A 16,070-nucleotide genomic window follows, 5' to 3' on the forward strand; every position below is an offset into this window, starting at 1 on the left:
CAGTGTATTTTGTCAATCTGCCTGTTCTGCTCCCCACTCTGTCTCTGGTGAAGCCTCTCACCGCCCCTGAGCCTCTGGCCTGTACCCCAGTTCTATATGTACAAATAAATAAATCTTTAAAAAAAAAAAAAGAATAATAAAAAAAAATTTCACCACGTTGTCTGGTATAGAAAAAGTTACTGTGGAACTTGAGTATTTTAACATTGCAGTCATTGTCTCTAACTTACTGACCAGTAACAAGTGAAAGAATATAGTGTTTCTAGCCAGATTTAATTAACATTAACAAGCATATGGGGAGAAAAAGAACCCTCATATATTCCTGGTGAAAAGTGCACTGATCCAAACCCTATGGAAAACAGTATGAAAGTTTCTTAAAATATTGAAAATGTGTCTACCATCCGATCCAAAAATCCCAATTTACTTTTGGGTATCTGTCAACAGAATTTTAAAAGTTAGTCACTTGAGGGCCTTCCCTGGTGGTGCAACAGGTTAGGACACAGCACTGTAAGCTGGCCACAGCTGCTTCAGTACGAGTTGGATCCTGACCCAGGAGGGGACCCACATGGCGCGGCAGACCTCTCCTGCCTCATCTGCTGCTCCCCTCAGGAGTGCACCTCGTCAATCTGCCTGTTCTGCTCCCTACTCTCTCTGGTGAATCCTCTCACCCACCACACTTCAGGCCTGTACCCCAGTTCTGTAAGCATAAATAAATAAATCTTAAAAAAAAAAAAAAGTAACAAGGGGCAGAGGAGGAAATAGATGAGGAGAAGAGTGGGAAAGAACTGGAAAGGAGTTTAAGGAATTTTTTGGTACTAGATCATTTCCTTGTTAATGAAACAACTCCTTTACTATCATTCTAAGTAAGGAACACAAAGGCTAACGGGATACCACGACCGTGGCACTGACTGTGCTTTCTAAAATTGCGCCTCCTGTTTGATTTCTGAAAAATCTCCTCTTAGTATCAAAAAATGATCTAAAACAAAACATAGTGTTTTGTCTGTTGATTATACAATGGAGGATAATAAAGTTTTTCTTGTTTATTTATTTTTGTTGTTGTTGTTCATGAATTGCCATATCTTAGTGCTGTAGAAAAATGACCTATCCTCTTAATTTTTTCTGTTTTAAATTTTGGTTTCATACCTCTTTTCTCTATCTCTGTTTTAAAAAGAAAATGAAAATTTCAGTCACTAATCCAGATGTTTTCCATCATTTTATGGATAAATTATCATAAAGAAATAAACATAGGTCAATGACAACTTTTATCCAGACTTATGAATCTGGATTCATAATCTTCAATTAGATACAACTATGGTAAAGGTAGCAAAGACCAATTTTCATTACAATCCAAAACAAAGGCTTAATGCCTCAGTGGTGTCACGAACAGTGTCACTCATAGTAGGATTGTAGGGTCAGGAAAAAAGAAATTGTAATAAAGTAAAAACAATAAAACAATGAGTAAATATAAACCAGAGACATTTTATGGGGGTGGAAATGGGGATAGGATCAAAATTGGGATGGGGAAAGCGCAGGGAACTATGGTGATGGTACATGTGTGGATTGGTAGTAGGAAGTCCATGGGATTACAACCGGGATGAAAAATGTGCAAAATGAGGAATGATGTAAAGAATAAATAAACAAATTTTAAAAAGTGTTTCATTTGTTCTCAAATTTTCCAGATTAGTTCGCAATTTAGAATCTTAGATACTATTTAAATCAGACTCCAAAGTGTGTTTCTATTCATGGACCAAAAGAGGATGTTAGTCACTAGAAATCTGTTGTTGATAATACAAATTTCACTTGTGTCACAGAAACAACATGGTAATATAAATGAATTGACTACAGAGTGCCTTCTTATAACCCAAGTCACAGTAACGAATCAATGTTTATTCATACACTTTAGATACTTAACATATCCTTTACTAATTCTAAATTATACACCACAATTTTGAGGCAGCTCATTTGCACACATATATTAATGTAAGCAGACAGAAAATTCATAAATTAAACATTATAAGGAAGACTCATGAAAATGTGCCATTGTATTCTAACAAGTCAGTTTCTAAGTCAATGACAAGTAAAGGAGCCTTGTAGAGAATCTGAAATTTGAGATAAAGAAAAGTACTCCTTTGGTCAAACCTTAACCTTCCCTCATATGTTATTAGATGGTAACATATCTCTTGGGAAGTGCAACCTCATTCATTTGACATTAAGATTTGATATCAAACATTAGGAAATTCATGAATGTGCCTGAATTATCAATTCCTTTCTTTCCCTGCAAGTTAATAATAACCCAAAGGCACTTGGTTTTCCCTAGTGATTACTGGAAACTTGTTATCCCCTTAAAATATATTTGATATCACCTTAGAAAGGTGAACAGTTGCAAATGCTAAATTTCAGAATCACTTAGTGATTACAATATATAACTTTGAAAATAATGAACTTACTTCTTTTGAGTGAGTAAAAATTCTAACTAGATTTTCTGTTTGTAGCTGACATCTGCATCACCTACGTTTTACAACACTACCTACCGACTAGTTAGGCTATCTCCCTACACACATGTAGGCATGTGTATACTTTCATTGGGTAAAATACCAAATGCTATAAAATTGAATGGGAAGGATGCAGAGAATCAGTCATTATTAGCTGAAATCCACTATGTTTTCCACAGTAATAAGCACCCATTCAAAGTTGATTAAAGTGACAGCACACTGACATGATGTGACTATTAATTCCTTTTGAACAATACATTAAAGAAAAATTTCAAATTCACATGAAGCTCAGCACCCACCAGGGACTTCATATACTTGTTTCTCAGGCTTCAGTGAGCTTGTTTGTAAGCCTGGATGCACTAACTACATGCATCTCACAGGCTATTATGTAGAAAGATATCAATAAGAAAAAGAACCATAATTTTATTTATTGACATGTTGGTTTCCTTCAATAAGCTTATTGTCACCTTTATGGGGGGGGGGGGAATAAAACTTCCCTGTGAGCATTCTTCAAGGCATTTTATTTGGGAAAAATAATCTCTCTCTTTAACAAGGAAAGGAAAGCCATCTTATAGGTGACAAAGTATTTTTTTTCTTTCTGCCCAAGAAAAGAATTGCTAAACTGTCCTGGTTAAAGGGAGATGCATTAGTTCTATAAAGGTTTATTAATCTTTCACTTGTGTTTATGAATTTCCACACATGGGATTTCTCCTCCAAATTCAGTCTTATGTTTCTTATTCTTTAAATTTAGATTAAGAAATTTCTCCCTTAACAAATTAAACTAGAAAGAGTAGATACTCATTTTTATTGTCTTCTTATTTAAAGAATCTGCATTTTGCACTGATCATTCACTTTATACTTCATATTGCAAAAGATATAGAAAACACATTTTTCAAAGAACAATACCCAAAGAGACAATACAAAGGTAATTTATCATAAAGAATCCTAAGCTATCAAACACTCGCTTCAATTTTACTCATTTGATCTTCTATACTCTAGTCATTTAAAACCTCAGAACTAATTTTTGCAAAGAACTTTATTAATCTTTTAATCAAAATTGATTCTGTCCCAGTTACTCAGAAGGGAATTTGAAAACACAATATAAAAGGGTAGCTGATTAAGTCACTGATCTAAACAGAACTGAATTAAAATATGAACATATTTTGTTCTACATGTAATATTAAGCTGACCACACTTTGTGGGTCAAATGGAAAACCCAACAAAATTCTTATATTAAGTGAAAAGATTAGATTTCAGATAATCTACTCAGGCTCTTACATATATAATCATCCCTCAAAATAAGAGCAGAAAGTTTGCTTTTATTTGTGCTTAAGTTTATATTCCAAGGTTCAATATTACAATTTGTTTCCTGAGGATCACTTAGTAGGAAGAAAGCAGAGAATAAGCAAAATAAGTAAGCAAATAAATTATATATATAATGGTGAATATTTTGGAGAAAAATTAAATTCTCTGTATTGCATACTAAAATGAAGACATCTGAGAGTAGTAGAGAACCACAGATAATTCTGCAAAAGGAATAGTGCTTTTAGAAAAAATAAGGAGAGCATTGTGTAGGCTGCATAGGTAAGCAGAGAGCACAGAGATGAGCAATAAGGACAACTTAAATCAGGACAGATAATAACACAGCTGCTAAAGCTGAAAGCATGTAGTGAAGATGGGATGACTCCAACAGACAGTTAAAAAGAAAATCTGAGATTTAGTGACTTACTGAAGAGAGGAAGCAAAGAGGAGGAGAAACAAAATAAGTCTTTGGTGTTTTATACCCAAGACCAAGAAATTGATGATGTCAACATCACTTACAATTTTAACAACAGGACAATCAATGAATTAGTGGTTTCCACTGACATCGAAGACTACTAAAGTGTGTATCCATTGTTCATGATTAAACATTTCCTCCAATCTCTTCAGTTGTTGTAAGAGCATTTCTGCATCTCTATGTACATACTTGGAAAGTGCTCACCTGTTTGCCACCAATGGTCCAGCACTGGAACTCTGAAAACCTTTTTGGACCATTCAAGTGTCTCCACATCACATCGTTCTCCAGCCACAAATAATGTCTTGAACCTGAATATAAAAGAATAGATTCAAATTTTTCATTAAAAATGAAGCTGAGTGATGTCATCTACATGCTCTAAAAGACTGTACAATCTAAGCACATTACATAAAAGGAAAAGCAAACATATCACCACTCTATCACACTGTAGAATCATGATCTCAACCAAACAGAGATGAGGTGGAAAAACTAGATTGACACTGTTAAGAGTTCATTAAGTGAATGACTGTTTATTCCATTCTCTACTCCCATGACCTGTATGCCAAAGGGGAAAAAAGTATATGTGTATTAAGTCTTAACTTCATCATTATTATTCAATTTTTAAAAATCAAGCAATTAAATACCTTCCAATCACCCTGAACAGTGTTTCTTACCAGACCTTAGTTTATCACATTATCTCGTGATAATTCAATATTCAAATATTTTAACTCTATACTTCAATCACATCAACTCCTGTCTCAGCTATAAAGATGTATCTCTTTCTATAAGTACTTATTTCTTTTATTTCCTACAATGAATTATGAGTTCTTTAGTAATACTTATTTTTATGATCTCAATACCAAACAATTGTTCTGGTACTGAGATTTTTTGGCATTTAAAAACTTGAAAGGTATACAGAAATGGGGAGTTGGAAATCTCATTTCAGTTGATTTATTCTTCTAAGTAAAAAAAGGAGGTATATTATTTAGCAAGAGTGTAGAAGTTCCCAAAAGAAAAATGACTTTAAAAGGGAAGAGTTCAGTCTATTTAAGGAAAGTTTAAGTGTTGTCATATAAAAGTGAAAGAACTACAGAGCAGCCACTGGCTTTCATGGACTCAATCTGCAGTCAAGGAGGCTGGATAGGAACAGTATAAGTTGGGTGTGTGCAATCTACTTGGATTCAAACAAGGTATATCATGTCTCTTTCAGCCATGTTGAGATTTCAACATACTTATGCATTTACTTCTAAATGTAAAACACAGGAAACATGAAGCACTAATACCCAAAATGATAAAGGGGGGAGTAATCATGATAATGAGATCTGTATACCTCTCCCTGAATCCCTTATGAAAACTGTGTACAATAAAGACTCAAACAAAACTGAAAATGAAGGAAAGGGGAAATAAAACACTAATGTTTTCAAATTAATTTTAGTGCAAAACAGACAAGAAGCTTCATAGAGATGGATAAAAAGGAAAAGATCAATCCTGGTGAAGACTTTTCAGGTAATAAAGTAGAGGCAGAAGAAAAATAAAGTGACTTTTTCAAGGCTCATAAGTTACCAAACAAGTGAAAATTACTCTTCACTTGTGCCAACAGAAGTTAAATAAAAATCGATTATTTCAGTGATGCCTCATCAACTTCTAGTTCACATGACGGAATATCATTACAATTTGCCATCATGTCCCTATGGTTATCTCCATCTTCCCTTTATTCTCTTCTTGTTCTCTACTAGAATTCACTTTCAAAATGTAAACACAGCAGCGTTAATATTATACATGAATTTGACTTCTGTCAATGAGTGACTAGTATTTTGCAGCAAGTTTATATTAATCTGCTCTCAAGTAAAACCAGGAAAGCAGAACAAAAGGTAAAAAAGAAACATGTCTTGAAGGCATCAGAGAATTAACAAGGCAATAAGCACTTGAGACATTAAGATTCCAAAGAAATAAATGTACAGAGAAGTAAGTCTGACATTAGCTTGCTGCTTTTCTACTTTGGGATATTTGTCAAGCCAAATAGTATTAGAAAAAGTGAGAAAATGAGCAAAAGCTGTGTGTCTGAGAGGCTTGGAAATACAGTCCTTTCTTAGCCACCACAATTTCTTAGGATAAGGTAATTGGAGTTCAAGATCCATATATTTAAAAAGTTTTGTAAAACATATGAGCTTTCTATCGGAAGAATGAAAGCACATTCCAACAATAGAGAAAAACTAGAAAGAAACTTTTCAAATATCTAGTTTAGATTCAAATCAACGAGGTGGCTAGCTAGATCAATGTGATCTTCCTTTACATAAATAATCCGCCAAAATAAAGATTGCTCTATGGAACTGTAAGAACATCCAGACTCATGAGGTAACTATAAAACTTTTCAAACACAATGGACTATTGGGAGAGAAGCTCATATGACAGAAGAGAAAAAAGAGGTATAAGAAAACAGCCACACAGAAATCCAGGTAACTTTGGTATCAGACACCAACTTCAAAATAACTTTGAGGACTACATTCATGAAATAATAAGTGATGTCAAAATAAGATATCATAAAGGATCAAATAGAAGAAGATTTTAAGCTGAACATACAAGAAAGTAAACTTAAAATGGAAAGGCAAGATACTGCTGAAGACTGAAGACTGAAAATAATGATTTAAAGAAAATAATCAAACTTCAATTGGAAAGAATAAGACAGAAAAAAATATGAAGTAGAGCTATGGTAAACAGATCTAACACATGTGTCATTAAATTGTCAGAACCAAAGAAGACAGAATAAGGTAAAAGCAACATTTGAAGAGATAATAGATAATACATTTCCAAAACTAATGGAAGTCATCTAGTCACACTGGTGCAGGTTGAACCACAAGAAATTGAATCCGTAATTCAAAGCTTTCCAATATGTAAACTCTGGGACAAGAGAGAATCATTTATAAATACTTCAAAGCATTTTTCAAATAATATCAGTTTTGCATAGCTCTCCCACATATAAAGAAAAGAAAAATAATGTTTCGAAATCATTTTGTGGGAGCAGCATAACTTTGCAAACAGAATCTCTGACACTACTAGAAAGGAAAATCTCAGGACACTATGTATGATGAATATAGATTTGAAAGTCTTCAATGTTAGGGATAAGGGAGGGTTTGTTTTTTAAAATTTTATTATTTATTTATGCATACAGAAATGGGGTACAGACCAGAGATGCAGGGTTAGTGAGAAGATTGACCAGAAACAGAGTGGGGAGCAGAACAGGTAGATCTACAAAGTACACTGCTGAGGGGAGCAGCAGGTGAGACAAGAGAGGTCTGCTGTGCCATGTGGATCACCTCCAGGGTGGGAATCAGACTTGCACTGAAGCGGCCACGACTTGCATTAGCTTCGCAGTGCAGCGCTCCAAGCAGCTGGCCACAGGGGAGGGCCCTGGAAGGGTTTTTAGGTGAAGGGTGTTTAGATCAATAAATCTATGATGACGTAATGGTGAATATTTGTAATTGTACTTTGGCCTCCCTTCCGGAGTGGGGCGTCACTCCCTTAAGCTTCTTCAGGCTCTGTTCTGGCTCTGATCTTCAGTCTCCAAGACTGAAACAGAAACTGGGAGTCCCTCTCATACCCCAACGTCTGCATGTGCACAGCAAACCTTGCAAACGCCTGACTTCAGCCTTAGTGCCCACAGCAAAGTTACTCCACTTCCAGTTCTAAGAAATGTTTACTTTAAATGCATCTTTGAAACTCTGCTCTTTTTTTCCCTCTTTTGTGGTATCCCTCATTGTTATGAAATGGGTGGGAGGAAGACTGAATCAAAGTAGGTGATACAATGATGTTTTAAATGGAAGTCTCAAAACTGAACTTTTGTCTCACTTGATTAAAATTGAATAGGAGACATTGAGTCAATTCATTAGGATGATGTCATAAAAAAAAAGCAATGAATTAAAAAGCAGAAGATAATAATAGCTACAAGAGTTTACAAGGATAATTTTTCAAGGAATTTGCCTGGCTTATGCATCTCTTATTTTCAGTAGATTCTTGTATTTTTACTATCATTATTTCCCACACACAAAAAATAAAACTAAATGAAAACAGACAACTGTGTAATGTGCATGAGGTCACACAGCCAGTAGATTGCAGTTCTGAACCCAGGGAATCTCATTCTAGAGTAAGAATCTTCGATCCTGTATCATACTGCCTAGTCTCAATTTTGTCCTAGAGTAGCTCTGTAATCCTGAGAATGTTATTTTACCTCTGTGACAAGGTTTTCTCAACTGTGAAATGAGATTATTACATTAGATGAATTCTAATCTACCTTTCCAGATTCTAGACATCTATGATAAAATGAATTTATAGTCCTAGTTAGTTCCCTATTTTAGAGTATACATTTAAATTTGCTTAGGAAGCTGGGATTTTGGGGAAATTTCCAATTTATTTTAAAGTAACATTTAGCAAAATATGTAACACTTTTTTAAAAAAAATTGTCATTGGAAAAACTTGTATAAGAGTAGCAAACTGCAAATAATTCATAAACTTGCAATTATACCTAGTGAATATCAATTCAACTGGTATGAAACACTTGAATCTAAATATGAAACTAAAGGAAAGATTACATGGGAAGACTTGAGTTCTGGACTTTATTCTGTCTCTAACCCAAACTTAACTCTTTCGGACCTCAGTTTTCTTGTTTTTAAAATGTAACAGTTGGATTTTGGAGGTGTCTTTTGTTTCTAACATTCTCTTAATCCATAAATTGTGCATCTCCTAGGGTAGTTTAATGAAGATATTATTTGAACAAATGAAAAATATGTAAAAAGCCAAAACTGCTTTCATCCCATGAATGACAAAACTCCCTGGGTCAAGCTGGTTCCTGATTTACTTTCATAGGAAGAATATGTCAGAGTTTTTAATTAGCAGTTTAGACACAGGTCAGAATGCCCGAGCTACTTTCCATATAAATAGTTAAACTATCTCTTCCTAGTTTGGCTCATTTTGCAAAATGAGGATAATTACAAGTGCTACAAATCCACATTTTTGATGACTAAATGAGATAACAAACTTAAATTACCTGTGCCTGGCACATAAGAGGTGATCGTAAGAGTCTGCATTTATTAATAGCAGTAATTTGAATAATTGAGGGTGTTTATAGTGTTTATATTCTCGCAACCATTATGAATAACTCAGGAACCTAAAGATAGAAGGGTGTGATTAGGAAAGCTTAGTGCACTTTCTCTACTGCTAAAACCTCATACTACTAGACCTCATACTACGTCTATAGGAATTAGCTTGAAAAGATGAGCTAATATAAATTCAGTATTATTTGGTGCTTTGCACATTATGCAAAGTGGTCCTGCCTTCACAGTAAAGCAAAATATCTAAAAACTCATATATAGTTGGAAAAAGAAGATGGTGCAGCAAAAGAGACCTTGGTTTGTTCGTCAAACAATTCATGTCCTGTGATCAGAATGTACTTGTCGTGCAAGGAACTTGCACTGTTTCTTCAAAACTCCTAGAATTGTTTTCAGATATGGAGAGTAACAATCTTAGATGACTTTACCTTTGGGCTGAGTTGGAAGGCATTAAATAGAAATGCAGTAAAGGAAGGAAAAGACAGAGGGTGAGCAGTAGTATTATAAAAGAAGAGTTATGATTTTTTCTTTTAATAAGAATATATTCTTTAGCTAACAGATAAAATTTCATGTAAATCTAGATCTATTTTTTCATAAAATAAAAAATAAAGGGAAAACACCCAAAAAAAGAAATCTAGTGACCTGCACAAGTTGAAAGCTTTTTGCTAATGTGTAGAACTGGTGTATGATTCTACAGAAGTCCTTCTTTGGGACACAGCAATATAAAATTTATGACTCTGTCATATAACTTAAAAAGTTCAAGTCAACTTAAATGCAAACCTACTTTCTGACTTGAAGAAACTATAAAATCTCTTAGTTTATGGAGGCAGTAACCAATTTCAAAGAGGTTCAATGAGAATTGACACTAGAAATTGCCTTGAAGATACAAATTGCTAGAAATTTCTTTGAATGTACATAGCTAAAAGGAATGCCAACAAACCTTTATAAAAATATCTAAATTATTCAAAAGATAATGTTACAAAACACAGAAAAATAATTTCCTTCACTCAGCAAAGGTAATTTGTGAACTATAATTTTCACATAAACTATATATATGAATTTTTCCCCTCTATTTAAACCTCTCTTCTATTTTCAGAAGGCAGCTAGAAGCAATTGTGCTATTGTGTGTTTGTGTGTGTGTGTGTGTATATATATATATATAGTGTGTATATATATATATAGACATATATATATAAACTTATTGCACTTACATACTTATGCACATATAGACATACATAAACAATTGAACCAAATTGGTATTTAAAGTCTTTTTAAAAATCTCTATTGTTTAGCTAATATTTCACCTATTTCAAACATACGTTTAGAACAGTCATTCTTAGTAACATTCAGAATATTTTGACTCTTTCCACATAGGTATTCCAGAAAAAACTACAGAACGTTAAGTTATGCATTCTGATCGCAGTTTTTAATGTAATTTGCCCTGTGCATCTCGAGTTCACCTTGTCAGAGAGTACTGCTTCCCCAGAGCAGCCCCAGGGTCCTGTTGACGGATTGCTCTAATTGCAGTTGGCGCTGTAAACAAGGCAGCGACTCCATGCTCCGCCAGCACACGGAAATAAGCACTAGCATCTGGTGTTCCCACAGGCTTCCCCTACAATGAGATTCATTTATAATGTCACTTGGTAAAATGTCTCATAGTTCATTGACAGTTCAAAACGTACACATTTTTACACAGTGATATTAATAAAATGGAGTTCTCAACTAATATTATTTTTAAAATATTCTACCCTGTATAAAACAAACAAGATGTCCAGGCATAACAGAGGCCATTTGCTCCAAGATGGTATCCTAAATGTTTTTCAAGTAGCAGTTTTACTTATCTTTAATTCTGAAAGGTAAAGGACACGATATACATTACATTCAAATTAATGACACAAGACAGTCTTCTACTTGCCAGGAAATTAAATGTATTATTTTTCTGGGGTGAATAACATGACAACAAGGTTGCTATGAATTTCTAACATCAACACTTTTTCTCATAGTCACTATTAAAAGTTACAATTTCACAAAGGCATACATGATGGTTCAGGCTGATACAGTGGTGGGGGAAATATGGGAACTACAATGAAACAAATTTAATTAACTAAGTAAATAGAGTTATAATTTCAAATCAAATAAACTTTACAAAATATTTGAAGCTAATGGAACAGAACTGTGAACACAGAAGTAAACACACATAGCTACTAACTGTTAATCTGTAAGAATCTAATAGTATACTAAATGGAAAGGGGAGTCAATTTCATAAATAATGTTGAGAAAACTGGATGGTCTCATGCAAAATAATGAAAACAATCATCTCACATTTTTCAAAAATTCACTCAGAATGGATTAAAAACATAAATTTAAAACCTAAAATTATAAATTCATTGAGCAAAAAACCTAGGTCAAAACCCCATTACATGGCATTGAACATGCCTTTGTAGACTTATTTACAGTGTCAAGGGAAATAAAAGGAAATAAAAGCAATAGGACTAAAAGAAACTAAAATACTTATACAAAATGAAAGAAGCTATCAGTAAAATAAGACACCCAACTGAATGGAAGAAATTATTTGCACATTGTAAATCTGACAAAGGGTTGATATACAGATAATTCAACACAACAAAAAGAAAATAAATACCCCAATCAAAAAATGGACCACAGAGCTAAATAGATACTTCTTCAAAGAAGATATACAGATGGCCAACAGGCATATGTAAACATGCTCATCATCACTAATTGACAGGGAGATGCAAATTAAAACCACAATGAGATACCATGTCCCACATGTGAGTCCAGAATTAAGTGTTGCAGAACTGCAACACTCCGGCACCCTCTGAAACAGTATAAAGGCTTCTCAAAATACTAAGATCCACTGCAATAGACAGAGCAATCCACTCCTATGCAGCTACCCAAAGAATAAAACAGCACTAACTCCAAGGGATACATACACTCCTGTGTTCGCTGCAAAATACTATTTACAATAGTCAAGCTACAGAAACCACCTAGTACCCAGCAGTAGATTAGGAAGATGTGGTATATATACACAATGGAATACACTCAACTATAAAAAAGGATGACTCTTGCTATTTGCAACAACATGGATGGAACAAAAGGGTATAAGTGAAATAAAGACAGGAAGAAGACATATACTAGATGGCTTCATTCACATGGGGAATACAGTGAAACAAAACAAACAGGGCAGTCAGAGTTGGACAAAACTAAACTAATAAAAAAAACCCTAGGAAGGTTTTTGCAATTGAGTCTATAAGAGGGGGTTGGGGGGACAGGGAAGTAGTTTGGGGAAACAACTGACTCTGGTGGAGAACTGTGGATGCTTTGGTGGTGCTGGGGTGGTGTCACTCTATCTGTAGGGGTGTGATCCTCTGACTCTGAATCACATACAATTTTATAAACCAATGTTACCTCAATAAAAAATATATTAAAGAAAACAGATTAATCAATAGGAATAAATGACTGTTTCCTTAAGATAATCAATGTATTTCTCTCGAAACAAAAGTCAGCATCATGTACTTAGGGAAATGACCAAGATAATTCCAAAATACAATCTGGCAACACACACCATTAATTTGACTCACGAGCAAATCAGTCTAAACAATGCAAAACAGCATTACCTCCAAAAAAATAAAATTACACAAAATAAAAAGAATCAACCACTTTCTTTCACATAGCGATGCAGACAGTTGACTTTTATTTCTTCCATATGGCTTAGGCACGGATTTGTCCTTCGTGTCCCTGGTTGTGTCTTGGAAAACTTGATCTCGTACACTTAAAAATGATTTGTTACTTGACTTCATGCAGCTGACTGCCCTGTCGATGCTTCCATGCTCTTTCTTCTTGCTAAATAAGTATAAATCACTTTCCCAATGTTTTCTCAATAAGCTAAAAGTGCTGAGATAATTGAAAGTAATTTGACCTCCACTGAAGAAAAATATTTTATATCCAATTGGAGTTGAATCCCACTACAGCCCCAGTGCCACAGTACAATAATTATATGCTAACTAAAGGATGACACCAGTAGTATAGTAAAAAAAATTGTACCAGGATTACCTACACAGAGGGTAACCACACACCTACCCTGACCTGCGCAGAGGACACAGTTTGATGTACTGTACAGTGTCTTAATAACAATGACAGCTTAAATGTTAAACATATTAGTTAAAATGTGTACTGTGATTTTATAATATAATCTTATAAACCCTTCGGCAATTCTGACCCTGTACCAAACAAATTTGCATCAATATTGCATTTATTGAGCATAAAATCATGACAAGATAGCACTACTATGATGGTACTTAAAGAAATGATGCAGAAAAGCTCACAATATTCTTTACCAGTTAGTAGAACTTAGAAAGGTTCAGTTGCTTTGCATTTTATTGTCTATTCCCACTAGAACAGTCAGAGCCATGAATTTGATGATTTCCTAATTTAAAAATACTCTAATATTTATATTTAACTTTTTTATATTCTTGGAATTCTACTTGACCTCGAATTTTAATTAAAACATGTCACAATGTATCAAGCAAATTATTGTCCCCCCCAAACAGCCTGCTGATTAATGTAAATATTCATTCAGAATGGTGCAATATAATGCAGCAGAAAAAAAGATCTTTCATCTGAGAACACTGTTCACCAACAAATCATAAATATTAGATGTTTATTATGCTCATTTAATAAGTATTATTGAGCATCTACTATGGGCTAGGTACTGTTCTAAATTTTGGGAATAATTTTATAAACAAACCAGGTAAGACACTGCTCTGCTGGAATTTACATTCTAGTAAGTATGTGTGTGTTTGTCCAAATGTTATTTAAAATTACATAGCAGATGCTGTAAGGTATTTGTGTCTAATAAACATAGGGCCTGTATGTTCTTAGTTTCTCTCACCATGAGTGGCTTCAGCAAACTGAAGCAAAGCCTATAAAGCTCTTTTATTTTATGAAATAAAGTGAACCGAGGCTTATTGATTTTATTGGCCACTTTTTCTCCTGCCCTCCTGCACACATACAGACAGGTGTGCACACACAGGCAATATAATCTCTCCACAGTGCTTTAACAAAATGAGCAGCAGCACACTAGTTTTCTAAGATGCTTGAAGAAAGTGCACTGGCTTCAGAATTTGCATGTTCAGTAAAGGGTCAATAGCTGAAATAATAATCACTGCAAGCTAGCAGCAGCCTCTTCAAATTTCAGTACGAGTTTGATCCCCACCCCGGAGATAATCAACATGGCCAGCAGACCTCTCCTGTCTAGCCCACTGCTCCCCTCAGCAGGGTACTGTGTCGATCTGCCTGTTCTGCTCCCACAATGCCACTGGTGAATCCTCTCACCACCCCTACACCTCTGGCCTGTACCCCAGTTCTGTTATCATAAGTAAATAAATCTTTAAAAAGAAAAAAAAGACTATCGGGATTTTTAACAAAAATAAATGCACACACAAAAAGTGGTACCAGTGGAGATTTACCATCATTCAACTATCCTCGTCTGTGAGGCGAGGCTGCCATCTTATCTTCCTTCAGCTCATTCAGAACATCCAATTTTACTCTAATCTAGCAACTGTCAACCTTAAAGGTACCCTATAGAATTTTTTTGGAATGCTTTGGGAAAGAAGCAAATGGTTGTTCCCTTCTCTCAAATCATAAGAACTCTTCAAAATCCAAACCATATTGCTACCCTTTGCTTCCCACCCACCTCCCTCAAACTAAAGTCAACACTGTTTATTGATGCCCAGATAACAGTTGAGAAAGCCACCCCTGAAGGGTGCATCAGTGATTTAAACTTCTGGCTACTATAGGTAAAATGTTTTACTAACAGCAGGGGTTTATAAAATAACAACTATTAATATTTATAGTACTAATAATTGGTAAGCGCTTGTGCAAAGTGCAGAAACTAAGACAGTTACAAAACACCTTAGAATGAACTTGACTGTAAACTTTCCTGCCACTTCTGATCCACGACGTTAATATTAATAGACTAGAAATGACAAGTCCTGAGCTAGAAAACCAGTTATCTTGTCTTGACTTTTCACACCATTTCTACTGAGGTTAAGACTTCAGCACAGGAAAGTAGAGAAATAGAGGAACTTTGGAAAACAAACATATACCTAAATACTAGAATTAAATCTTTGAGCAATATATATATATATATTATATATATTGTATATTATATATATTATATGTATATATAATATTTGCTTTATTTTTAATCTGATGATTTCCATTTTTCCATGAAATGAGGTCAGGGTTACAATTTTTGAGTCAACTGCAGATTTGTTTCATTTAGTGGTAGGCTTAAGATACTATCTGGTTTCTCTGAATACAACTTCTGAGATCACCAAAGGCATTTTTCCACTGTAGTTCTAAGGGGGTGGCAGCACACCCCTTATGAACTGGTTGTGAACTGCATGTCAGCAGCTGAGAGCAGCTGTGTCACCTTGTTTATTTTGGAAGTGGGACAAAATTGACAATAGCATTTGATGAGCTCTTACCAACTCATACCTTACAAGGAATGAGAATTTGAGACTCAAACCCTAATCTTGAGATTCATTAAAAATATAGCCAGTTCGGCCCTCCCTGGTGGCGCAGCGGGGTGAAGCACAGCACTGAGAAGCTAAAGCCACTTCCTCATGAGTTCGATTCCCGCCTGCCCCGGAGGTGACCACATGGCATGGCAGACCTCTCCTG

General features: G+C 34.8%; 1 protein-coding gene across 1 annotated transcript in view; it reads right to left on the bottom strand.

Moving 5' to 3' along the window:
- ACSS3 (acyl-CoA synthetase short-chain family member 3) overlaps positions 1–16,070 on the bottom strand; it is a 127,631-nt gene that overhangs the window by 32,249 nt on the left and 79,312 nt on the right. Inside the window, exons 8-9 of the mRNA XM_004676501.2 lie at positions 10,826–10,977; positions 4,471–4,574 (exon numbers count right to left, since the gene is read on the bottom strand). Coding sequence (XP_004676558.1) covers positions 4,471–4,574; positions 10,826–10,977 — 256 coding nt within the window. The remainder of the gene's footprint in view (positions 1–4,470; positions 4,575–10,825; positions 10,978–16,070) is intronic.

Source organism: Condylura cristata, unplaced genomic scaffold (genome assembly GCF_000260355.1).
Source record: "Condylura cristata isolate star-nosed mole 26May11 unplaced genomic scaffold, ConCri1.0 scaffold00004, whole genome shotgun sequence".
Classification (NCBI taxonomy): Eukaryota; Metazoa; Chordata; class Mammalia; order Eulipotyphla; family Talpidae; genus Condylura; species Condylura cristata.